Genomic DNA, 26,532 nt, shown 5'->3' on the forward strand with positions numbered 1-26,532 from the left:
CCACAATGCAACTACTCTTTAAGAAACTTCCGTTTGTCAAGTTTGGTGCAGAACCAAGAATATCCACAATTATTCTAAAGACAATTAAAATATTCCTCCGTTTTCCAACTACATATCTGTGTGAAGCTGGATTTTCTTCATGTACTTCAACAAAAACAATGTATCACAATAGATTAAGCAGAAGCTGATGTGAGAATCCAGCTAGGTATTCTCTTAAACCAGATATTAAAGAGGTTTGCAAAACTATAAAACAATACCACACTTCTCACTACATTTTTTGCTTTGAAGAATGATTATTTTTATAAAATATGTTGTTCATGTTAACATGTAACAGTTTTATTATTTTTAAACAAATATTTAAATCATGCCTTACTTTTAATTTCTAATGTGATAAGTATTGATAGATGTAATCCATGTAAGCAAAAGCTCTTTGGGGACCTCAAAAATTTTTATAAAATGGAGTTTTGAGAACAAAAAGCTTGAGAACTGCTATCCTATACAATGCCTAGAATAATATAAGAGCTGCTAAGCGTCTGTTGATAGATGAATGAAGGTGTTTAATAAGCCAACCTCAAAATCCTCATTTAAGAAAGAACATGCTGACCATAATCTTTCATTTTGAAAAATCAGATCAATAATTATCATGGTAATCCAAAATCTCATTAAATGCTTAGGCGTATGCCAATTTCTCCTAAGCTTTCTCAAACTCTTTATTTCTGCTAACTATGTGTTGAACACTGTCCAGAGAAGCAATCCTAAGTAGTTTAACTTCAAAAGGCAGAAAAGGAGACTTATTATCTTGGATTTGGATATATGAGCTGTAATCATGATTCCCTCCCGTCTTGCTATAATCCTTAGTTTCCAGCTTGGCTTACTTATTTGCTCTTGCTGTCGTCTTTGAAACACTTTGAAAATAGTGGCGGTATCCTAAGGTATTCATCCTATTTGAGGCTCTTTAAATGAGCTCAAGATACCCCTGCAAAAATACAGCCCTGCATGCATTGGCACTGTCTCAGGAATCAGGTCAGATGTCGCTGCTTGCTTCTTCCTGCTGTTCTTGCTTTTTGCTTTCTTGGCTCAGCACTCCCCTAGTTTGGTTTGACTCCTGTTGTTAATCTAGCCCCCACTTGATTAACAATCTTATTTGAACTTGTTTTCAAGACTTTGACCAGTGCCTCCTCTGGGACATGATGGCTGGCACTGCCTCCCCGGTCTGGCACATCACAATGGTGGGTACTGTGGTGAAGGGGACAGCTTGGCCTAGCCCTAGATTGAATTCATCCCTTGCCAGCTCACCCTTTCTGATCGGACAACTCCTGAGACCTGTCAGTGTCCAGAGTTCATGCCCTCCCCTTCTAAACACAATCCCTCCCTCTCGTCCCTCTGTTGGCAGCGCTGTCCAACATCTGTGTATCACAAGCAGATGACACAAAAATGCCTGGTATTCTGGTTACTGTGCTCTCCAGGACCCTGTGTGTTACTACAACCACTGCCACTGCCTGAGGCCTTATCAGGCATTCCAAGCGTGACCATAGGTATGCTAAACCTCAGGTGTCCTTGTATCTCTAAATGAGTTTCACACTTGGTCTCTTTCCTGAGGGAGGGTAACAGGAGAGGGGGTTGTTTCCACAGTCTGGCTCTCTCCGGACAGGTCACTGTTTGGGCTGCCTGAATGTCCTGAGCGAGGGATTTGGGGGCTCTACCCACTGAGATATGACCAGTTATCATCACATCCAAACCCTAGAAATGCATCTATGGAAAAGACGTGGGAGAGACAGTTATGTCACTTAAGTGTGTCTCACCCGTGAAGATTTACAGTAGAATAACAGTTCCCTAGACCTGACTCTGAGAAGATCTCAGGGGGATGCTTCTTTGTAAACAGACCAGAACTGCTCGTTGCAGAGACAAGAGTGGGAAGACAAAGCCCAGATGAGGACTCCCGGCCCCTGTCCCACACCTCCAGACATCATCACCAAGTCCTTGCCCTCCATGCTGAAGATAGAGGCATGTCAGACCCCACGCCACTCCTCGCTGGGAGCCTGAGCGTGTACTATCGGAGACAGAGCCGGCAGTCTGCAGGCTAGTCCCCAGCTTGCATCACCCCCACCAGGAGAAAACTGAAAGACCGTCCACCCCATTGCCCAGGGGGAACCAACCAGTCCATACTATCACTTTGTCCCCTCTTCCTGGCACGGTAGGAAGAAGAAGGTATTCCCTATTTCCACAAAACTGAAGATGGCATGCTACTGCTTTCAGACTGAGGTGATGAGAGTCAGAGATATCAGGAAGCTCCATGTCCAGCCAGTTCTTAAATCCATCCGGCCTCAGGCTAGCTTGGCATGAGTGGACACATTGGTGATCAATGATGTGCAAGACCATGCACAATGTGATACACTTGGGGTAGGGAATGCCCAGACCAGGGCTGTCCAACTAACTCCACATTTTCCTCTTGGGCGAGGATGTACTTCATGGAAGCTGATTTTGGCTCAAGGCCAACACAGCACAACAGGTTACAAATGAAAGGATTGTAATTATAGATTGCGTACGTTCCTTCTAAACAGTGATAGAAGCTCCCAGTGTAAAAGAGCTCTGGTGCAGAAAAAAACTGAGCTTGAACTTGGCAGTGCTCTACTGTGCAGTGCCCCCCACAGCATACATCTCCCTTGAGGGATCCTGGAGTCATCAATTACCCAGCCTCGTCCAGGCCCTAGCCCAAGTTACTATCCCTGCTTTGAAAGCCTTTAACTTCCAATTTTTCCTCTACCATCTGCCAGGCTGCTGAGTACGACCAAACATCAGAAGGAATCCTTGCTGAGCAGAGACTTTCAAACTGTGTCTACCAGAGTGCTAGGTTCCCAAGAAATTCCTTTGGGGATGCTACAGGATGGGTGAGGGGAGGCTGGGCAGAAGGGGCTCCACTGTAGTTTTTAAATGGGCTCAGTTGTGTACGCCTAGAACATGGCCATGCCCTTGCATGCTGAGAGTGGGCCCTCAGACTCCAGAAGTCATTTGGACCACTTTTCCTCTGCCAGCTCCCAAGTGAAATATAGGAAGTCTAGGGGACAGAGAACTTCATTAAATGATGGCAGGGGATGCAACCGCAAAATCCAGAATGTAGAAACACTAACAGACAAATAACCAGTTTCTTCAACAAAGAAAACACAAGATAATAGAAAGAGATAGGGGAACTGGTAGATTAAGTTCAAAAAGAATTCTTATCTTTCTGAGATATGTACAAAACATTTACAGATAAACTGATATGCTATGGATTAGCTTCAAAACAAAGTAGGTTAGGGGAGGGGTGTAAGTAGAAGTATATATGAAACAAGATTAGACAAAAGTGGTCATTGCAGAAACTGGGTGATGGATACACATGGGGGCGGATTTTATATCAATCTCTCTCCTTTTGTTTGAAATTTTCCATAATAAGAAGTAAAAAAGGTTATGAACTTTGTGCATAACATAGCTGAGTAGGTTTATTTTTTCATGTTTTTTTTCCTTTCTCTTTTTGCCAATACTCATAATTTATGCCATCTTTTTGTAGCCATGTAAATCACTCTAAATTTTTGAAGAGGTAAGATGAGATAAAGTATAAACAAAAAGATATTTGCCTCCTTACCTTATACATGCTTCATTTTAAATCATTATGTTCTTTGAGGTCTTCTAGTGGGGGGTGCCAAAAAAATGTATACACATGACTCGTATTCATCTTTTGTTATCGGTATATATTGAGTATTGCAATTTTAATACAGTTTTCCTTTCTTAAAACGTGTATACATTTCTTTGGCCCCCTCTGTATTGACCTACGTTGAAATTCTGTGATTGTCCTTTTTACTCATTTAACCTCCCACATCCTGGGTGTTTTTACCAAGTTCACCCTCTTTATCACTGATCAGTAGATAAAGTGTATGTGTGTATATATATGTATATATGTATATATATATATATATATACACATATATATATACATATATATATACATATATATTAATATATACACATCTATAATAGATGACATACAGACATATGTCTATACATGGATGGATATAGTTCATTCTATATATCACCTATACAGGAGAGATCTTTCTATCGATACAGTTTGCAGTGACAAGTCTGCTTTTGCTACTACTATCATTGATTTGCTTTGTAATTATGGTTTTCACTTTACTGCACTTTTCTTTTATCCCTATATTTTTAACAATCACTACGTTCTCTCTTAAATTAATGAGAATGTAAAACAGCTTTCTAAATTTTTCTTTTTCTTTCATTCAATAAATCTATTTCAGATGGGTGATTTCCTCCCAAACACATCTTTACTTTTCTTCCTGCTTTTGCAAATGTCATAGTTTGCTCCTTTGTTTTCCATCGCTCTGAGCCCCAGTTTTCCTTGTTCTGAGAAGTTAGGTCCAGAGCCCAGGCTCCACAACGTGTGAGTGCAAGAGACCTCTCGGGCCCAGAGTCAGAGGGCAGGCAGGCGGGGTGAACAGGCTCACCTGGGGCTATTCTACTTCCTGCTCCTGCCTTGTAAGTGTGGATTAATGCCGAGAAAACTAACTATTGACAGGACTTAATAATAAAACTCAGGGTGAATGTGAAAGCAGTCAGCAGAGTGTGTCAGCACTGTAAGAAGGACCGCAGCAGAGTTTTATGCTTTTGCTGGATAACACAATGCTATTATTAGGTTGGTGCACAAGTAATTGCAGTTTTTGCAATTATTTTTTAACCTTTTAAACCACAATCACTTTTGCACCAACTTAATAAAAGAAGATTGGATCATATAAACTTAATCTTTTTATTTTTTATTTTTTGTTTTTACAAATGTAGAATATGAATAATGCAAATAAGTAAATAAGCAAATAATATCTGAGCTGCTCAACTGAATTCAGGCTCTGGGATCTGTACTAGGGCAAAAGAAAGAGCAACTCCAGAAATTATTAGTGCCTCAGACAAACCATGAGTTCTAAGGCTGCTTTGATAGCCACTGATGTATAAAAACAAACATACCAAAGTGGGCAACTTCTAGGGAGTTCAGCTTCTCCAACATTAGCTTTGTGACAAGTTCATCTGGAATGCTTTGCCCACTGACCAGCATCGATTGCAACTAAGAACAAGCACAGGTATTGCACATTACTGAATAATATACCTATAATACAGAGTTGTTGTTTTTTTAATCATAATAAGTTTGAAATTTAGATTTATTTACCATAACTCCTGATTCGGTTTCACTGGCAATTTGTTCTTCCAAAACTGTTAAAGCTAAAATATGAATTCGAAATATTAGCACAAATGGGCATCAGAATTGCCAAATTAAGAAACATATTTGCGTGCTTTGTAACTGGGAACAAAGATTAATATTTGTTAATAATATCACTTTAGAGTTTACAAAGCACATTTATACACATTATGTCATTTAAGCCTAACCAAAGTGTGAGGCAGCAGAATGTATTCCACAGAGCACATGTCTCTGCCACCTGCTAGCTAAAGGATCTTGGGGAAGCTAACTTCTGAAACACACCTCTGCACTTTTGTGCGTATGCCCTGTGTGGTACACAAGAGAATGTAGGATGAAATGAAGTTGGGTATATGACAGAGATTTGGAAATTGTAAAGTATCACACAAAGTACACACTAATATTATTAGTCCAAATACTTTTTTAAGCTTTCAGTTATATCCAGAGCCCACTAATTTTACACATTGATTGTATAAAAGGAAAATAGACATCAGGAAATGTTAAAATCGATAAACATTGATTAGAAAAAGGGGGCCTGAGGCTGAAATTTGAATAACGTGTCTCCTTTTTAAGAGGAACTATTCCATCCCTTGGTGGGAGACATCCTGGGATAGCAATGACAGGGCCATGACCCAGGGGAGGACCCAGGAGCTCAATTATGTCCTTCGCTGCTAATACTCTATTGAACATTTGGTATTCTTTAAGATTTCTTAAAATGAATTTTTTTGATCAAAGAAAGAGGCAAATTTAAAAGTTGTGTGTGTGTGTGTGTGTGTTATGCTTTCCTTAAAGAAGCATATCAGATTGCAATAGCACGTGGAATGCTCATTTCATAGCATTCTTGCCAACAATAATTGTAGAAAATTTAAAAATTCACTGCCCATTTGATAGACAATATGGATCAGTGTTTCTTTAATTAGCATTTCTTTGAATAACAATAAGGTTAAACTCTTTTTTCTTATATTTGTCTATTTTTGTTTCTACTTTCATGAATTGACAATTCATTCTTTTGCTTAATTTTCTATTAGGGCATAAATAGTTTTATTGATTAAAAGAATATTTATATATCAAGATATCAATCTTTGTCTTATGTATTGCAAAGAATTAAAATGAATTTATAAATAACAAAAAATAAAATTCATCACTGAAGATAATTAAGTAATGGAAAATATTCCCAAGAGCAGCTGTGAGAGTTCCTTCTCTTCTCATTTTTCATAGGGAGACACCACAAACACACATATCCCCAATAGCTCTAAATTATAAAATCAGAGAATTGGAAGCAGTAGAATGGAGTCAAAGACACTTTATAAACCCTCCTAAACTCTATGAACAAAACCAGGAGTAAAGAGAAATGCAAAACATGGTTGATGTTATTATAAACATAACATTCACTTTGTTGAATGTGATGTGTGACAAAGCAAATACACGCAAAATGTCAATCATAGAGTCTAGATGGTGAGTAGATGGGTATATGAATGTTCACTGTATAATTCTTTACATTGTATGCATGTTTGAATGCATAAAATATTGGGGAAAAGAGTAAAATTTACCTTCTACACGAATACATCTCCTTGCTTGTGCTATCTGCTGGGCTAATGTTGTCTTTCCAACTCCCTTAAAAAGAAAGATGTTATTTAATACCCAATACAACAGCTATTTGCCAGTGAAACAGGTATTCTCATTTTTAAAGCTTCTATTGATGGATACAATATTATCAAGTAAATTTTTTCCCCACAAAATAAATGAAGAGTAGAACTTAGATATTTGTAGTTTCATTTTTCTCTACTAATTGTTGCATTTGCTGTATTTTGTGAAGTGATTTAAATAATTTTTTAAGTTAAGAAAATAGCCCTGAAACCAGGAAGCTGTACCAAAATGGTATGCCAAGTATTATACACTTTTTATTGTCAAATTTTGTAATTTTGAACACAAATTATTGTGATTATATTGAGATTCATGATTTTATTTCCTTCCTAAAGTTTATAATCATGAATGCTTTAACAGACTTCCATTTATTAACTTCCAAAGAGCAAAACAGTCCTTAATGGACGTCTCTGAAAAGTATATTTTAAAGATAAAAGATCATTTTCATGATGTAACATTTGCATCTGATTGTTTTCACTGTTGATTTTTTAAATTCTGTTATGTTTTTACAAACATAATGAAAGTTACTGGAACTATTTCTTGGTATCTGCCCCAGGGTCCATATAAAATTAAGTCAAATACAGGATGCAGCCCTTAGTCTCTGCCATTCTGGAAATACTCTTTAAGCAGTTCAGCTCCTCTAATAGTAACTACCAACTGGCTCTCTGACTGAAAATAGCTCTTATCTAGAGGTCCTTACTAGAAGTGCCTAGAAAGGCAAGCTATCTTCTAACAATCATTTTTGGTTTCTTCCTGTTTTGTGGAAAGACAATACACAGGTCCACTAACACACTACGAGCAAAGGTGAGACACCTTTCCTCTCAATAGCTTCAGATAGCAACAGGAGAACCTCCCATTTGTCCCAATAGTGTCTTACCTTCACATATCCAGAGAACCTTGCAATAAATTTCACAGAAAGTTTTATATGCAGATTGAGTCTGAAATAACCTTGGATCGCTTACTACTAACAATTGTCATGGTGCGGTGCTTTGATGAGTTAATTTCTTCATAATATAAAACCATAGAAAAATGCAAACTAGGTTCCTTCTCAATTATAGTGTACAAGAGAGGAAGTTATCAATTTATAACCAATATGGTATCAGAATTTAAGTTATACAATGAAAGTCTAACAAACACTCAAAAAATTAGCACACTGTGGTTTTCATTCTTGCACGGTAATGTAAGATTATGATTTTAAAAATAAATATTATATTAAATAAGTTAGAAGAGGTAACTTACTGGTTTCCCAAATACAATAAAGCAAACAGGTTTTGACAACAAAAAGTCTTTTTCAGCTTCATCTTCATTAAATATATCCACAAAAGGATGCTCTTCTATCTTCTCTTGAGAAGTCATAATACAAAATACTATAATAAGAAAGAGTAAGCGTATTAAAACACCTAATTTAGCTGGAAAAGGTAGTCAGGATAGGGAGTATTAGAATATCCTGTGAATTTACTTAGCCCAGAAGGCATCTCACACCACTAAACACATAGATTTTGCCAATAATTGAAAATAACTTAAACTCATCTAACAATATTAGATATAAAAAGAGACAGGACTATGGAGATAATAATGCTGCAGCTATAGATAATAAGAGGATATCATAAACAAAGTTATGCAAAATAAATTTGAAAACTTAAACAAAATTGATACATTCCTAGAAAAATCAGCTTCTCAAGGAAAAAAAGAAAACCTGCATAGTTCTATAACCATTAAGGAAACGGAGTCAAGAACTAAAAATCTTCCCACAAAAAACCAGATGGTATTATTGAAGAGATCTAGGTATTACAATCTTACAAAGACTCTTTCAGAGAAAAGATAAAGTGTAGACTTCCTACATAAATTTCTGCTTCTCATATAACCTCCATACTTAGACCAGAGAAGAGTGTGAAAAAGCAAATTATGTGCCAATTTCATTCATCAACAAGATTTAGAAATCCTAACCAAAATATTAGCAAATTGAATCCAGCAATATATAGAAAAGATAACAACATCATGACCGAGTTGGGTTTTCCTGAGGAATTCAAGGCTGGTTCAATATGAGAAAATTTATATTAAAAAAAAAACTAAAGGAGAAAAACTATGTGATCATCTTAACGGAAAAATGTAAGAAACAATACAATACCTTTTAGTGATTAATAGAAGAAAGCCTCTTAGCAATTAAGACTAGAACAGCTTTAACCCGATAAAGGATATGAACAAAAAGACAAACATTATATTTAATAATTAAATATTCGATATGTTCCTTTTAAGGTCATAACAAGATAAAAGAAAGAAAACTGTAATAATTCCCAGTTGATACAATTACCTACATAGAAGACTCAATCACGGATAAATTTTAAGAATTAAAAAATGAGATAATCCAATTTGCCTGATTCAAAATCATTATATAAAATTCAATTGCATTTCTATACACCAAAAAAATAGCTAGAAAATGTAACCAAAGATAAATATGACTTACCTTAACCTCAAAAATATAAAATAACCAGGATTAACTATAACAAAAGATATATAAGCCCTTCATGGAAAAATTACAAAATCTTATAAAAAGACTTTAATAAACAGACTTCAAAAATGGAACAAAACTATGTCCCAGTAGTCTGGGGCACTGTTCATGGAACAATAAATATGGATTGAAGCGATATACGCTTCCAGGTAAATGGGCTTAATATACTAATATTATTTTAAGATGTCATTATAAAACAAGACATTGCAAGAAACATTACTAGTATATTAAAAAGATTTGAGATGAAGACTTCATGAACTAAAGGGCTGAAATTTTAAGTATTTTTAACACCAAAAATAAGTATTAATACTATAAAATGTAGTTCTAAGGGGAAAACGCTAAATATTTTAGCGAGATGGTACATTTATGTAAAAATCTCTATTATGTACTAAAACCAGGGCTCTAAGGCCTGGGATAGGGCTTTCGAGGTAGATGCCTAAATGCCTTATATCCTCAAATTACCCTGAATGCTCTGCATTACCAGAAAATTTCTGGTAACGGAAATAGGTCATTTCTGGAAGATAGCAGCCTCTTCTTGCCTGGCTTGAGGCAGATGCCTCAGAAGACAATGCTTGCCCTCCACAAGACTTGCTTTCACCTTCCCTCATAGTTTCTAGAGAAATAACTGGGGTCAAGTGTCAGCCCAGCCCAACGGGGAGGCACTGGTACAGGAAGAAAGGTATCAGGCACTGAAAGAGCTGAAGGGTCTGGCGATGATGTGTCAGGAGAACGCGCCTTGGAGATCCTGGGGGTGCTGGGTAGGGCAATGTAGACTGGATAAGTGTTTATTGATACGTGGGCTCTCTCCCAGGACTCATGCTTTCACATCCTGGCTAGGTCACCTGGAGCGGGTCCTAATTCACTTGGTCAAGGGTCTGGAAGGAACAAGATTGGAAGATAAGAGGAAAAGAGTTTGGGGGATGAAGCCTGTAAATGGACCTATGAAAGTAGTGTAGAGAACATATTTTAAGATGACCTCTAATGAGTTACACCCTTGTATAATTCTCTTTTTTTGAGTGCAGGTGGAGTGTCACGCCCATGATAACATTACGTTATATAAGACTCCACCTTAGTAGACTGGAGAGAGATTCCCTGGTTGGCTCTGAAGAAGTAAGTTGCCATGTAGTAAAAGGACCATATGGCATGGAACAGTGGGTGGCCGCCAGAAGCTGAAAGCAGCCACCGGCCAACAGCTAGGAAAACTGGGACCTCAGTCCTTCAACCACAAACAGATGAACTTTGCCAACAATACGAACTTGGAAGTGGAGTCTTTCCTAGTCGGGCCTCCAGATGAAAATGCAGCCCAGCCAACACCTTGATTGCAGCCTGTGAGACCCTTTACAGAGGACCCAGCTAAGCTACACCAGGACTCCTGGACATGGAAACTGAGAGAAAATAAATGTGTGTTGTTTTAAGCTGCTAAATTTTTGGTAATTTGTTATGCAGCATAGAAAACACAAGTGGATACAAAATATGTGGATCTTTGTTTCTCACAAAGCGTCCATCTCAGAAGAGGCACTCATCAACCAGGCACTCGTCTACAGGATGATTATCCAGTGGATGCCAATCAGTCTCTGTCGTCGGTCACCTCAGTGCCTGCCTCAAGGCTCATGAATGCAGTAGGCATGGTCAGGATGGAGGCGATGGAGGCAACGCTATGCATGGGCTCAGCGAGGCTTCCTCTCATCAGGCTGATCCAGCTACTACCACCCCTGGATGTCCTACCTGTCCACAGCAAAGACTGAGAGGATAGGCCCTCAATACATCCATTCAGTGACAAATTGATTGCACAGGACCCCTTCACCTTGGAGAGGGCAACAGGTTACATGTGTTCCTACTATGGGTTTGCCTTCCCTACCTACAGTGCCTTGGCCAGCACCACTTTCTGAGGGGTTGGAGTTGTCTTATTTATCACGGGATCCCATATACTAGTGCCTTGGATCAAAGGACCTTCTTTACAGTAAAGGAGAGATGATAAGAGAGATCCACTGATCCTACCGATGCTGCTCAAACTGAATGCTGAAATGGCCTCTTAAAGGTACAGCTAAAGCACCAGTTTGGGATTGTGTGGGACTGAGACACTGTACTTCAAGATGAGGAATATGCTTTAAACCAAGGATTTGGCAGGAGTGGTCCCTCCCACCATCACTCTCAGTGATTGACAGGAGGAATTGATACCACCTTTCCTCACAACTTGAGGTTCTGCTGGACGGGAGGTCCTGATTTTTTACTGAGGAGAGAGATGCTTCTAGCAGGGGACCCACTTAGTTTTTACTCAACCTGAAAATGCTGTTGCCACCTGGTCGTGTTTGGTGCCACATGCCCTTAAAGAGTTATTGCACTGGCAGGTGGAGGTAGGGCTGCTGCTACACAATTGGGGCAGGGAGATGTATGTCTTAAAGTTGGGATTCCCTGAGATCCTCTTGATGCTTTCGTGTCCAGTAAATGGATAATTGTAGCAACCACAACCTGATAAGGAGATGATAACCAGAGGCTTACACCACTCAGGGATGAAGGCTGGTTACGTTACTAGGAAAACAACTTAGACCAGGAGTGCTGGCCAAGGATAAGGGAAGTTTAGAATGGGTGGTAAAGGAGGGAAGTAATGAATTGTCAGTTACAGACCTAAGATTAATTGTGTGGTGGATTCTGTAGCTTGTCTTACTAATCATATTTTTGTGAGTCCTCTTCTTTTAGAAATTGGGACCAGACACCACCTTGAAGAATCAGTGATGGATGGTGTGAACTTAAAATGGGGGAGGAGTGGATATGAGTGGTGCAAAGGTTGGAACAGAGATCTTATTAGTGCCCTGCCCATATCTATTTGGCATACACCTTTTCCATGCATGGCCAGCCCAACTTCCAACTGCTGGCATGTGTGATTCTTTGCCTCTCTCTGGCTGCCAGAACCTATTCTGCATGAGCACAGGGCAGACTGAAGCTCCAGAGAATTAATGTTCTGCCAGTGCAGGTCTCAGCCAATAACTGGTAGGGGTTGGTGAATAAATACCCCAGGTCCCTTGCCCCTTAAGAGGAAATAACTGACACATACATCCAAGTATTCCCCAATGAATTCAGCCCACAAAGAAATTTGCTTGATAATATTCCCTTTAGTAGCTTCCTTCCCTTCCCTGTTGTTGTTTGTTAGATTATTGCCCATATAAACCATTGCTCTTCAATTTTTTTGTCTCAGAATCTGCTTCTGGGTGAACCAAATTAAGACAAGATTCAAATGGAAGTGCTTAATTATAATATAATATAATAATTGAAAACTATATATTGGAAAACTAGAATTCCATGGCTATTTTAAGAATTGTTACCCTATCAACAAGCTCCCAAAAAACAGAAGTCCTGGACTAGATGGCTTCACAGGTGAATTTTATAAAACATTCAAAAAAGAATTAACACCTGTTCTCCTCAAACTATTCCAAAAAATCCAGAAAGAGGGAAGGCTCCCAAGCACATTTCACAAGGCCACTATTATTCTGATCCCCAAACCAGGCAAAGACATTACTAAAAAAGAAAACTACAGGCCTATGTCCCTAACGAACACAGACGCAAAAATCCTCAACAAAATACTAGCAAATCGGATTCAGCAACACATTAAAAAGATCACACAAGTGAGATTCATTCCTGGTATGCAAGGTTGGTTCAGTATCCACAAATCAATTAATGTGATACACCACATTAACAACATGAAAAATAAAAATCATATGATCATATCAATAGATGCAGAAAAAGCATTTGACAAAATCCAGCAGCCATCTATGATAAAAACTCTTAGCAAAGTAGGAATAGAAGGATCATATCTCAACATAATGAAGGCCATATATGATATACCCACAGCTAACATCTTATTCAACAGGGAAAGGCTAAAACCTTTCCCCTTAAGATGAGGAACAAGACAAGGCTGCCCACTTTCACCACTTTTATTCAACATAGTTCTAGAAGTTCTAGCCACAGCATATGACAAGAAAAAGAAATAAAAGGCATCCAAATTGGAAAGGAGGAAATAAAAGTGTCTTTATATGGAGATAACATGATACTATACATAGAGGATTCCAAAGACTCCACCAAAAAACTATTAGAACTGATAATCAAATTTTGTAAAGTAGCAGGATACAAAATTAATATTCAGAGATCAGTTGCATGTGTATATACCAACAGTAAACTATCAGAAGAGGAAAATCAAGAAATTAATCCCATTTACAATTGCTTCAAAAACAATAATTTACCTAGTTATAAATGTAACCAAAGAAGTGAAAGACCTGTACTCAGAAAATTATAAGACCCTGAGAGAGAAATCAAAGAAGATACAAATAAATGGCAACACCTACCATGTTCATGGATAGGAAGAATTAATATAGTTAAAAAACGTCAACACTACCTAAGGCAATATATAGATTCAATGCAATTCCTATCAAACTACCAGTGACATTTTTCTCAGAAATAGAACATATAATCCTAAAATTTATATGGAACCATAAAAGACCCCGAATAGCCAGGGCAATCTTAAGAACTAGAACAAAGTTAGAGGTATCACGCTACCCGACATCAAATCATACTACAAGGCTATAGTGGTCAAAACAGTGTGGTACTGGCATAAAAACAGACACATAGATCAATGGACCAGAATAGAGAGCCCAGAAATTAACCCATTCATACACGGTCATTTAATCTATGATAATGGAAGCAAAAATTTACATTGGGGTAAAGACAGTCTATTTAATAAATGGTTCTGGGTAAAGTGGACAGACACAGGCAAAAAAATGAAACTGGACCACCTCCTTATGCCATATACAAGAACAAATTCAAAATGGATTAAAGACTTAAATGTAAGACCTGAAACCATAAAACTCCTAGAAGAAAATATAGGGAGTAAATTCACAGACATTATTCTGAGTAATATTTTTACTTGAGCAAGGGAAATAAAAGAAAAAATAAACATGGGATTACATCAAACAAAAGTATTTTCACAGCAAAGGAAACTATCAATAAAACATAAAGGCAGCCTTCTGAATGGGAGAAGGTATTTGTCAATGATACATCTGAGAAGGGGTTAATATCCAACATTTATAAAACACTCATTCAGCTCAACACCAAAAAAACGAGCAACCCAATTAAAAAATGGGCAGAGGACATGAAGAGACATTTCTCTAAAGAGGACATGCAGATGGCCGATAGACATATAGAAAAATGCTCAGCCTCACTAATCATTAGAGAAATGCAAATAAAAACTACAATGAGACACTACCTCACTCCGGTCAGAATGGCTATCATCAATAAATCAACAAACAACAAGTGTTGGGGAAGTTGTGGAGAAAAGGGAACCCTGGAGCACTGTTGGTGGGATTGCAGATTGGTGCAGCCACTATGGAAATCAGTATGGAGGTATCTCAAAAAACGAAATGAAACTACCTATGTCCCAGCAATTCCACTCTTAGGTATCTATCTAGAGAAATACAAGATACTAATTAGAAAAAATATATGCACCCCTATGTTTATTGCAGCGCTATTTACAATAGCCGAGACTTGGAACAAGCGAAATGACTATTGGTAGATGACTGGATTAAGAAACTGTGGTACATTTATATAATAGAGTGAGTATTACGCGGCTATAAAGAAGAATGAAATCTTACCATTTGCAACGATATAGATGGACATAGAGAACATTATGCTAAGTGAAATAAGTCAGAGAAAGACAAATACCATGTGATCTCACTTATATGGGGAATCTAAAGAACTGAATAAATTGAGCAAAGTAAACAGAAACAATCTCAGAGATATAGAGGAACAAGTGATGGTCGCTAGAAGGGAGTGGGGGGAGACGAGGTAGAAGGGGAAGGGATTAGAAAGCACAAACTGGTAACTACAACATGGCCACGGGGATATGAAAGAGAGTTTGGGGAATATAATCAATAATGTTATAAAGATTTTGTAGGGTGGCAGATGGGCACTTGTCTTGTTAGGGAGACCACTTCATGGATGGTGTAGATGCTTGACAACTGCACTGTACACCTGAAGCCGAAGCTGAATAATATTGTATGTCAACTGTAATTATATAGATATAATATATATAATTATATATGTTATATATATATATATATATATATATATATATATATATATATATATAGTCACGGGATATGGAATACAGCATAGGGAATGGAGTCAATGGAATTGTAATAGATATATCGATCAGAGAGGCAATAGATTGGGGAAGGGGGTTACCACTTTGTCAGGGGTGAATGTCTACTAATTGGATTATTTTGTACACCTGAAACTAATTAAAAACACACAAAAGAATTGTTATCCTAAATAACAACATTGTGCAAATATTTAACTCATATTCAGAAGAGCTGGTTTCCATTATGAAATGGAACAGGACTAAATATTTTTCCCAGTTAAAAGATCCAAGTCAATGCAAAATGCCAGAATTGACATGGTCACCTTCCTAGTTCTTAATAAAAGTTGTATCAAATTGTGAAAGAAAATTTAAAATATTTTAAAAGTTCTGTAATTTCTCCATTTTGAATTTACAATATTATCTCTAATATCACATTGTTATATAATCTCTAATATTACATTTTATGTGTTTACACTATAATTTAATACAAATTTTTAAAATTTCCTCACGTTTTTAGTAGTTGAAAAACTCTCTAGCAGTGGGTTGTGTCCAGTTTACAGGAGGCTCAACTCCTGGGAAACCTAGCACTCTGCATAGGCTAGGTTAGCAGCCACTTCAGTACATTTTATGCTCTCACAGTAGGTGCTCAGTAAATATTTGTGGAATGAAAACATTAGTCGCTGAAAGGGTGATTTTTAAAAAGCGGAATTTACGCACATCTCCAAGTTTAGTTATGCAAGAAAAGGAACTGGTCTGGGGTCCCTGCAAGAGGTGGGATTCCCCTCAATCTATCCCAAAATGCCTCCAGGCAGTGGACTACGACCCCTACTTACCTGGTCGCAGTGGACCCCAGCGGACCCCACTGACTAGCGGCAGCCGCCTCCGGGGACTCTCGGATTTGTTGAGCGGTTGCCGAGGCAACCCCTGGCGGTGCTGCGTACAGGGCCTCTAGGGGTGGGGTGGCAGCGAGGGCGGGGCTTTAAGGGGGGGGTGGCTTAAATTAAGAAAAAAATATTTTATTTTAAATATTCACCTTTTGTAATCATAATTGTATTCATGAATACCTAATTTTATATTCATAATTATAATGCAATGCTTTTCATAAATATGGAAGGCGACAGAGAGGGTACATGCATTGCCCATTTATGTTCACAAACATCAAATGGAAAAAACCTTATTTTAGCGCAGAACTGCCTGACTCCAAAGCCAGCGTTACACTACACTGCACTACACTACCCTCGAGAGTTTACTTGTAGAATTTACACACGGTTAGCCTCAGGCACAAATACATGGCAAAGTCCAAAATTTCCAACTTCTGGTGATTTTTTCTAAAATTCCTTGAACCACTCACTTCTCGGACGATATGGATTTTGTGACTCGTAAGGGTAAAACAGACAACAAGGAGACGTGAGGGGAAAACACCGACAACTCAGTAAAGCACCATCACAAAGGTAGGTTTCCAGGAAAATAAAGGCAGAAGGAGACAGTGGAAAAACAGACCAACTTGGGAATGGATCTGTCTGCAACTTGGAAAAATACTTCAAAAGAAGTAATAGAGCTCCAAGTCCCCCTTTCCAAAAAAAAGGACCAAATACACGAGAGACTTAATTAATCCGCTACCTTTCCTCCGCCGTTTTTTTCTCCTGCCCGCACTAAAAATGGCGTCCTTCGCTTCCTTCCTTTTCAGTACGCAGGTTCTGGGAACCTCTACCCTAACTCTCTATGGTAAATCCTCCAGCCCTGCCCCGATGGGGCGGGGCTGGCCTGGAGGTGGGACGTCGGGATCCGGAAACACCTGAGCTGTTGCGGGTCATCTATATCTTCATCTTTAGGGCCCTGGAGTTGTCTAGGGTCTGAGGTGTCTTCTCTCTGGGTCTCCTTGGGCAATCGCAGGCTGCCGCAACCTGGGCCGCACCGCCTGGTGCCCTTTCGTGGGGCCCCCCATTTGCTCGGGCCATGCCCACGGCCGCCGCTCCCATCATCAGCTCGGTCCAGAAGCTGGTTCTGTATGAGACCAGAGCTGTGAGTACCCGACGCGACGGGGTGCGGGCGGGAGGATGGCGGGCGAGTGAATATGAGGCCTTAGGGCAGAGGCAGCGTACCCCCCACCCCCCATCCTCCAGTTCCCTAATCCCAGCCTAGGGGTATATGTCTGAGGGGGGCTTTGCCCTGCTGTCGCACCCAGGACACTGGTGCTTTCGCATCTACGTATTTCCATTTAAAAGCCACGGTTGGCACATGCTGGAAACAGCTGCTTGTGGTATCTCAGAAACTGTTCATGAGGTTCTGTAGGAGTTACTGGATTCTTTTCAACTTTCAGAAAGTTTGTTAGAGTTCTACAGTTCACTAGTTACAGGACAGGCATGGGTATGAAAAGGTATTTTTGACCTATGAATGGGTAACTTGTCTGTTTTACTATTCCATGGCATGCCGTCACTATGATCAATGTTAATTACCAGTAGTTTTATTGCTGAAATGTTCGGTTTTCTTTATTTGAAAGGAAAGAAAAACTTGTTTTGTTTACATACAGCTGATTTGTTTGGATAAAATTATTTTGCTTTTCAATAGACTTTTTTCCAACACATGTCTTTTATTTTATTACTTCAAGTGGCCATGTAAATAGTTACTAGTCGAATAGCAGATCAGTTTTTATGTTTAGCTTACTAGTTCCCTAAAATTTAGGGAATGGTGTTTATAGAAGTACAGTACATATTTTGTCATTTGTGTGGTTGGAAAATAAAGCATATCTTTTCTAAATTGGTGTATTGGGCTCTGTTTAAAATTGCACGTCATGATAACAAGATTGCATATGCTGGAAGCCTGCGTAATACTCTTTCTTATGCTATGGAGTGTCTTATGAGGCACATTTTGTGGAACTTGGATTGTCTTCATTAGATAGAGGAGTACAAGAAGGTGCTTAGCTTAATAGTTTCTCAGTTATAACATGGTCCTAATATCATGTCTGCCTCAGGTCATCATAGTGTAGAAACATTTTTGACCCTAAATTAATTTTACTAACAACTTCATTTGATGAGATCCAGACCAGAAGACGAAATTATCTACTATACTGTATTTGCAAATATCTTCAGTTTTTCTCTGAGAAGAGTCATACAGAAGTTATCATTCTCACATGAAAGCAAAACCTTCAGCTTTCTGTACAATATGCTGGTAAATGTCCCTAGTTAGAAATATAAACACTACTGAAAACACAGAAATTTCAGCTCATTAATAAGCTGAGCATTCGTGAGGACTGGCTGAGATGTTCTTTCTAAAGCACAATTCATATAGGGCTCTTCTGCTCAGAAACCTTCAGTGGCCCCCATTTTGAGGAGAGTAAATGCTGAATCCCTTAGTTTGACATATGATTGGTCGTCAACTTGTCTGTCCGATCTTATATCTAGTTTAATATCAATTCAGCAAACATTTATTGAGGATTAACTGTGTACTTTTATGTGCTTTACTTTGCAGCAAAATTGTATTTCTTTCAGTTCCTTTTCCGCTGTTCTCTCTCCTTGTAATGTCCCACCCCTTCTTCTCCTGTCAAAATCTTGCTCGTCCGCATAGCCCAGATCTGGTACATTGCTTTGAAAAAGGTAGGCTCTTAATAGATGCTCGTGGAGGGGGTTTAACACAAAGAGATTCGTGTTCTAGAACTCAGCTGTGACGCCTCAGCCATCTAAGTAGTGGAGACTAACTCTAACCAGCTTAGAGATAAAAAGCAAATTTATCACAAGGATGCTGAAGGAGCCGTTGCATAGAAGAACCATGGAGGAGCCTAACTCTCCAACCTGTGGGAAGACAGAAACACACATCAGGGTCTGAGAACCCTCTCAAGAGCGCTACCAAGGACGGAGCATAGTGCTGACAGAAGGAATCGGACTCATCTATGATTGGGAATCTGCTCCTGGGTGGACAAACCATCGTGGCCAAGAAGGGTCTGGCAGTAATGACTTGTCTATGGAACCATTGCTTTGTTTCAGGGAATGGTTGGGCCAAGGCAACCTCCTGAGCCATGTCTGCTGCATTTAATCTTTGAACTTCAATTTCTTCATTAGTACAGTAGGTGAATTTTTGACTTAAGCAAAGATATAAGCAAAAGATTTTTTTGAGTAATAAACTCAAAGTTTAAGGGATGTAAATAATTCAGAAAAAGGCATGAAATTACTGGCAACTAAATAGATCCTAGGAATTAAAAAAAAAAACTAGCAAGTTGTATTAATGAGAATTATCACTAACGCTCATGGAGCACTTGTATGCGAGGCATTGCAAAGCAGTCTACATAGATTTTATTATTCAGTCCTCATAAATCCTCTAAGAGGTAAATGTTGTTCCACTACTACTACTACTATTATTATTCGGTGAAGAAAAAAATGAGGCAAAGAGAGATTAGGACAGGGCTACTGAGAGGGGTCGGTAACTGCTGCTAGGCATAGTTTGTAACTGGACTGTGACAGACTGTGACAAATTGTACATAGAAATTGAGTAAATGATTAGAAACTTTTATAGCAGTTTGACAGTAATTATATTTCTGAGGCATCAGATAATTTAGAACATTTGGCTTGTGGTTTTTCTTTTTGGTTTTTAGCTTTTTTATTATGGAAATTTTAAGCATATACAAAGTAGTAAACAGAATGAGATAATAAACTCTATATATCCATCACCCAGATTCAAAATTACCAACATCTGTCATCTTTTATTATCTCTAAGTTGTTCCATTTGCTACCTACCACTTCGCTATATTATTGTTTTCATATATTGCTAGATTCTGTTTGCTAATATTTTGTTAAGGATTCTTACATTTATGTTCAGGACATTGGTCTATCATTTTCTTTGACATCTTTGCCTGATTTTGATATCAGGGTAACTCTGGCCTCATAAAATGAGTTGAGAAGTGTTCCTTCTCCTATTTTCTGAAAGTGATTGTATAAGATTTCTATTGTTTCTTTCTTTAAATGTTTTCTAGAATTTACTACGAAAAGCATTTGGGTTTGGAGTTGCTTTGTGAGGCAAATTTTAATAATGAATCAATTTATAGAGCAGATATAGGGCTATGCAGATTTTTCATGGGTCTTGAGTCAGTTCTGATAAATTGTGTTTTTCAAGAAATTTGCCTATTTCATTTTAATTGTTGAATTTATTGTCATCAAGTTATTCCCTTATTAACCTTGGGATTCTCTAGAATTTGTAGTGAAACTCCTTCTTTCATTTCTGACATTGGTGTTTTGTGTTTTCTCATTTTTTCTTGATCCATCTTGCTAGGTGTTTATCAATTTTATTATTCTTTTGAAAGAACCAACTTTTGACTTGGTTAATTTTTCCTATTGTTTGTTTTCTATTTAATCAATTTCTGCTCTTAAGCTTATTTTCTTCCTCTTAGGAATTTTAGATTAATCAGTTCATTTTTTCTAGATTCATAAGGTAGACATTTAGATCATTGACTTAATTTTTCTCTTTTCTAATAGAAAACGTTTAAAACTATGAATGTAAATAAAAAATAGTCAAAAGACTACAGAGACAGTATTAGGTTGATACAAAAGTAATTGCGGTTTTCGCAATTATTTTTAACCTTTTAAACGGCAATTACTTTTGCATCAACCTAATATTAATAGCCTGAAAGATGGGTAAAATAGCATATTCTTACATGCAAAAAATGTATAGATTAGTTTGTAAAATAAAACACCGGACAAAAAAGAACAAGGACATGAATAGGTAATTAGCCAAAAAGAAGTATGAATATGAAAAGATATTCAACTTGCTATTAATGAAGGCAATACAATGAAAATAGATTCCCATTTTTCACCTGTCAGAATAGCAAAGATTGACCCAAGGTCATTGTTGGCAAGTACGTGAAAGAAATGGGCATTCTTGTTTGGGTTTCTGGGAGTGTATTAATTGGTTATGAAGGAATTAGGGACACATTAAGGAACAAAAGAGACATTGGGCAAGATCAGTGGCTCTTGTCCTGAGTCTGCATTTAGAAGGATAGTTGAGTAGAACTGCTCCTGAGGTGAAGTTCAGGCTGTCATTGTTACCTGTGTTTAGAGGTGAAGAAGTTTGAGGACTATTTGGAGAGGAAAGGGAGGCAGGTAGCAGGCAGGAAGTGTCGTTGGGGTCTTGTGCAGGGTCTGCTTCCTCCCAGACTTACCTGTTCTCCCTGGCACCCAGCACCTTCATGCTGCCCTTTGGCTCCTGCAACCCAGCTCTAGCCCTTACCTGCCCTGTGACCCAGTCCCACATATGAACTAAGGCCTGACCCAGCCCTGATATTCATGCAACCCAGTGCAACTAGGAGTTTTAGCAACCTCAAGTTTTCCTGGGTGAAACTGCAATTTACCTTAGATGATTTACAATGTATAGCTCTTGCTTCATGTGTGATGCCCTAGGGGGTCTTACCATTGCAATAAGTGACCATTTCATAACAAAGAAATGAACGCATAGCAGTTGACTTTAAAATTGGTAGCTGAATAGAAAGAATTGTGGCAGATTATTGTGTCTGCATGTGTGCTTTGCGGGGGTGACGTTAGCATCACCTTTACTCTTACTGGCTCAAAACTGGTTGTATGTATGCAGGTAGGCAGATAGGTAGTGTGTACTTAATTCCTGTCTCGTTCCAAAAGGATTTAAGGAAGCTTCCCCCTACTTCCCACCCCATCATATAAAATAGTATAAAGTAAGAACCACATCATGAGGAATGCAGCTTACTCAATGAGCCTTCATATTAGCCTTAATTTGTGTCATTAGGGAACAGAATTAGGGGTTGGATCAGGGAATGAAATTATACAAAGTAGGGGAGAGAAGCATAGCTGATTTGGAAGGTGTGGTTGGAGGTGCCAAAGTTTCACACTTGTAGGTACAGGGGATTTGAAGCTTCCCCATCAGTAAAGCTCTGCATCTGTAGAGTGGCCTTGGAGACGTGCCTTTTGCCTAGCAGCGGACCATTTCCCTTTCTGGGCTGCATTACTGATTGTGGGATTACTGGAAAAAGTGAGGAGGCAGGTCTGTAATACTGTTAGGTAGTGAGAAGTAACTTCATGATGATCTTTAAAAATAATACCTTTATTCTGATAGTTCAAGTGGAGTTTAACGTTAATTGAAGTTATCAGACAACCTAAAATTTCTTGTCTATCAAGAAGACTGATTTTCTTCCCTCAAATGAAAAGTGAGTGATTAATTAGCCTGTCATTATAAAAGGAGATAATAATGTTAATAGATACCGAATTTCCTGTTAAACGGGTTACCTATTGTATTCCATTTGGAGTTCATGTATATATTTTAGAAACATGTGCATCTTTATACTAAGTTAACCACTTGTAAAGCTACATATTGACATTTTAAGTGTTTTCTTGAATACCGATGCTTAACTTTCGGAAGAGAGCAAGCTCAGGTCATCTGTCTTAATGGGCGTTTTAATATAGCTTTTGTTTGGCTTCTTAATTCTGCACCCCAACTCCTACCAAGCCCCCAACCCCCAACACATCTATAAGCACATACACAAACGTTTTCCCCTGATTCATGCGCACCTGCGTGTATGTGGGCATTCAGGCAATCCAGCGGACGTAAGCCGGGTCAGTGGAAATCCTGTACACGCCAATTACTGCTCCTTTTCGTTCTCTGTTGCTTTTGGGCATTTTATTTCCCTCCTTTTTCATCTTTACCCTTTGAACTTCAGACTACCTGTACTTGAGATGACCTTCTTTCTACAAGCGCTAGCTCTTATTAAGTACTTAACAATGAATTCAACCTCAACTTTCCCAGATGTTTAAAATCTCCGGTAGGTCCTCTTTTCGGTCTCGTCTTCTTGAAGCAATGGCTCGAATCTAGACTGCTTGCTCCTGAGGGCTGCAGCAAGCTGCTGTCCTGCCTAGTCACCATCATCCTACAGCTGCCCTTGTGATGATTTCCTTATTTTCCCAGATCCTGTGTCTTCCTCTTTCTTGACTTTATTCCCTCATTTTGGTGGAATGCCTCTTCCAATTGCTTCATGAGAAAGGATTCATGGACGATAAATTATTTTGCGCCCATGCAAGTTTGAAAATGTCCTCATCCTATCCTCATGTTTGATAGATTTAATGTTAAATTAAAGATTGAAATTAATTTTCCCTTAAAACTTGAAAGGTATTAATTATGTCCCTGGCTTCCACCTTCCGGTGTTGCTTACTGAGAATTTCTACTGTTATTCTATTCTTGATCTTTAGTTTCAAGCTTGTATTTTCCTCTTTAGAAGCTTGTGCTACCTTCTTTTTATCTTGTTTTCTGAAATTTTACATTCCTACCTCCAGAGATAAGAGATGCCACACATTTTGACACCTTTTGGAAGTTCTGTGGTGTAAGTTGGATTGCTTCTTGACTTTCCCATTGCCAGCGTAGGATTCAGCTTTCTTGGGCATGCTTTTCAGTTTTAAATAATTTTTTTGCTGCTATCTCCTTCACTTTTCCTTTTGTTCTTGGGGCATAAAAGTACTTCATTATAGTTTTAGTGAAGTGTTTTGGGAGGAACAGAGGTGGTCACTCTTCCATCTTTACCCAGAAGACTATCCATTTGCTCTTCAACCAGCTGGGTCATGGATCTTGCCCCCATCAGCACTGAGACCACCCACGGAAAGGCCACTCTGCAAATTTCAGTTGTCAGATCCTTTGGGCACTTCTCTCTCCTCATCTTACTTGACCTCTCAGCCGCATTTGATGTGGATCTGACTATTCCCTCCTTTTCCAAATGATTTCCTTTTGCTTTGATGACTCAACCTTGTCTTGGGTTTTTTCCTAATCACTGGCTCTTCCCCTCAGTCTTCTCAGCTATTTCCTTCTCCATATCCAGCCTCTAAATAACGAAGTGTCTCAGCCTATTTTTGAGCTCTGCCCCACCTTCATTCTCCCTAGTAGGTTTCAGCCAGTCCCTTGACTTTAAATGCCATGTATGTACCAATAACATGCAAGACAAAGGCAGTCAAGACAAAGGTCATGCAAGACAGGCAGGGGGACTATTCTAGATTAAAATATTTTTTAAAAGACATGGTAACCAAATGTTATGCATGATCTGTGATTGGATTCTGGTTTCTAAAAAGCCAGGTATAAAGGATATTATAGGGATACTTGGGGAAATTTAAATATGGATTGTATATAGATAATATTGTATTATATTGTATATAGATACAATGTATATGGATTGTATATAGATAATATGATTATAGAGGAGGATGTCCTTGTTTTTAGGAAACACAAGTTGAAGTTTTTAGGGGTGTTGTGTTATGATCCTGCAACTCATTTTCAAATGGTTCAGAAGGAAAAAAGCTTATCTCTAGAGAAAGGGAGTAAACAAATGTAGCAAAATGTTAACAACTGGTGAATCTAGGTGAAAGGTATATGGGTTTTTATTGTATATTCTGTTCATCTCACTGTAGGTTGGAAAAGTTTTCAAAATAAGAAAATATAAAAATAGCAGTGGAGAAGAATTTAAGGAAAAGATATTTAAGGACAATTTTTAAGCCCCCAAATGCTGAAGTCCGTTTTGAAGCAAATGGGTTGTAATGTAACAAAGTCTAAGGATATTCTTACATAGTTATAGAGTTGATATATTTAATAGGAAGAAAATTAAGCCGAGTAGAAATAAGGGCTTTCTGGAAGTTACTATCTCTTTTAAAAATTTGGTGTGAAAGTCAATGGTCAACTGCCCACCAGAGGGCAGTGCAGGAGAGTGATTCTGTCCGGAGCACAACAGCTGAGGGCTGTGCTTTTCTTTCCCACATAACTGGCTTCCTCTTCTCTGCACAAAACATTTTTAGGATTCTTAGACTATTTTAGAAGAGAGAAAATGTAGGTATTTATACCACATTCCTGTTTCTTTCTCACCACTCAGATCCGCTCCAAAATTCTGTGGATTTTAGCTTTGGCTCCCCTGCTTACTAGAGGCTTTGGAGGGGTCTGGAAATGGCAGGTGTTAAGTCTGCCCTCCTATATGTATCTGCTCCAAGGGCCAGAATGCATTTGCCCACTAACAGCTCAAATCTCAGGAAATGTGTGTGTGTGTGTATGTGTGTATTTTTTTTTACGAACTGCCAAATCATAGTCTTACTGCAATTAATCTTCAGAGTTCCTAGGATCTATTAAAATTTCAGGAATTTCATTCCGGGATTTTACCTCCCATAAAGCTGTGATGTTCTTCCTTACTGAGTGGTTGACCAAAAGAGCCGTCTTTCTGTGTGCTTACCCAAAAACTATGGGTTCGTGTAGATGTTGTAGAAAGTTACCCAGCAAATTAAATGATTAGTCTGTGGTGGGCAGTGTTCTTTCACCTACCATTTACCCAATGCCTGTGGAACCAGGCTGTACCCCTAGGCTGGAATTAAAAACCACAGAGGTTAGGGTGTTAGCCCTCGTCCCCTGAGCCGCATATAATTAGATGAAGGGGACAGACGTGCCCCCAACAAATTTAGACAAGGCCTTCAGAAGTAAGTGCTACATTTAGATATCCATAAAAGTGCTTTGGTGGGGGCCGGTGATGAGAGGATTGTTACAGGCGGACGTGGTGGGTATCCCTTGTCTAGCGTGGCTCAGTATATACCGAGTCCTATTTTAGAGGTCCCTCAAGGCCACACTCCACATCAGGACAATACTAGCCTCTTTGGGTAGCTTGCTTTGACCCTCCCCAAATGGATTAGGTGCCCATCCTGTCAAGTTGTCATTGCATCCAGTTCATATCTCTATTATTGCCTGCTACTCATGGTTGTTGATTTGCATGCTCTTCTCTCCTGAGGACAAAGACTGATTACTAACAGATGTGTACATTCTTCTATTATCTGGTTCCATTCTGGTCTTACACATGCTTTTCTTCCACTGAGGTCCTTTTTTTTACTGTTTTTTCCCCTTTTTCTCAAATTTAATGTCATAAACTCGCTGATATCTTACAAAGTATAGGAGAGAAAAGAAACTAACACTCATTGAGTGCTTTGTGTTGAACACTATTCATTGTGTTAGGTGTCCTAGGAGCATTTTCTCACTTACCTGTAATCTTGTTCCTCTAACAAA

The 26,532-nt window shown here is 38.5% G+C and overlaps 2 protein-coding genes across 2 annotated transcripts in view; one reads left to right on the forward strand and one right to left on the reverse strand.

Moving 5' to 3' along the window:
- The window catches only part of AK9 (adenylate kinase 9), a 121,734-nt gene extending 105,340 nt beyond the window's left edge, over nucleotides 1-16,394 (reverse strand). The window contains exons 1-5 of the mRNA XM_033093976.1: nucleotides 16,344-16,394; nucleotides 8,114-8,241; nucleotides 6,781-6,844; nucleotides 5,204-5,256; nucleotides 5,005-5,101 (exon numbers count right to left, since the gene is read on the reverse strand). Of these exons, the coding sequence (XP_032949867.1) occupies nucleotides 5,005-5,101; nucleotides 5,204-5,256; nucleotides 6,781-6,844; nucleotides 8,114-8,230 (331 nt within the window). The 5' untranslated portion in view covers nucleotides 8,231-8,241; nucleotides 16,344-16,394. The remainder of the gene's footprint in view (nucleotides 1-5,004; nucleotides 5,102-5,203; nucleotides 5,257-6,780; nucleotides 6,845-8,113; nucleotides 8,242-16,343) is intronic.
- Nucleotides 16,395-17,268: 874 nt separating this feature from the next.
- FIG4 (FIG4 phosphoinositide 5-phosphatase) overlaps nucleotides 17,269-26,532 on the forward strand; it is a 104,184-nt gene continuing 94,920 nt past the window's right edge. Inside the window, exon 1 of the mRNA XM_033103558.1 lies at nucleotides 17,269-17,532. Coding sequence (XP_032959449.1) covers nucleotides 17,467-17,532 — 66 coding nt within the window. The 5' untranslated portion in view covers nucleotides 17,269-17,466. The remainder of the gene's footprint in view (nucleotides 17,533-26,532) is intronic.

Source organism: Rhinolophus ferrumequinum, chromosome 3 (genome assembly GCF_004115265.2).
Source record: "Rhinolophus ferrumequinum isolate MPI-CBG mRhiFer1 chromosome 3, mRhiFer1_v1.p, whole genome shotgun sequence".
NCBI lineage: Eukaryota > Metazoa > Chordata > Mammalia > Chiroptera > Rhinolophidae > Rhinolophus > Rhinolophus ferrumequinum.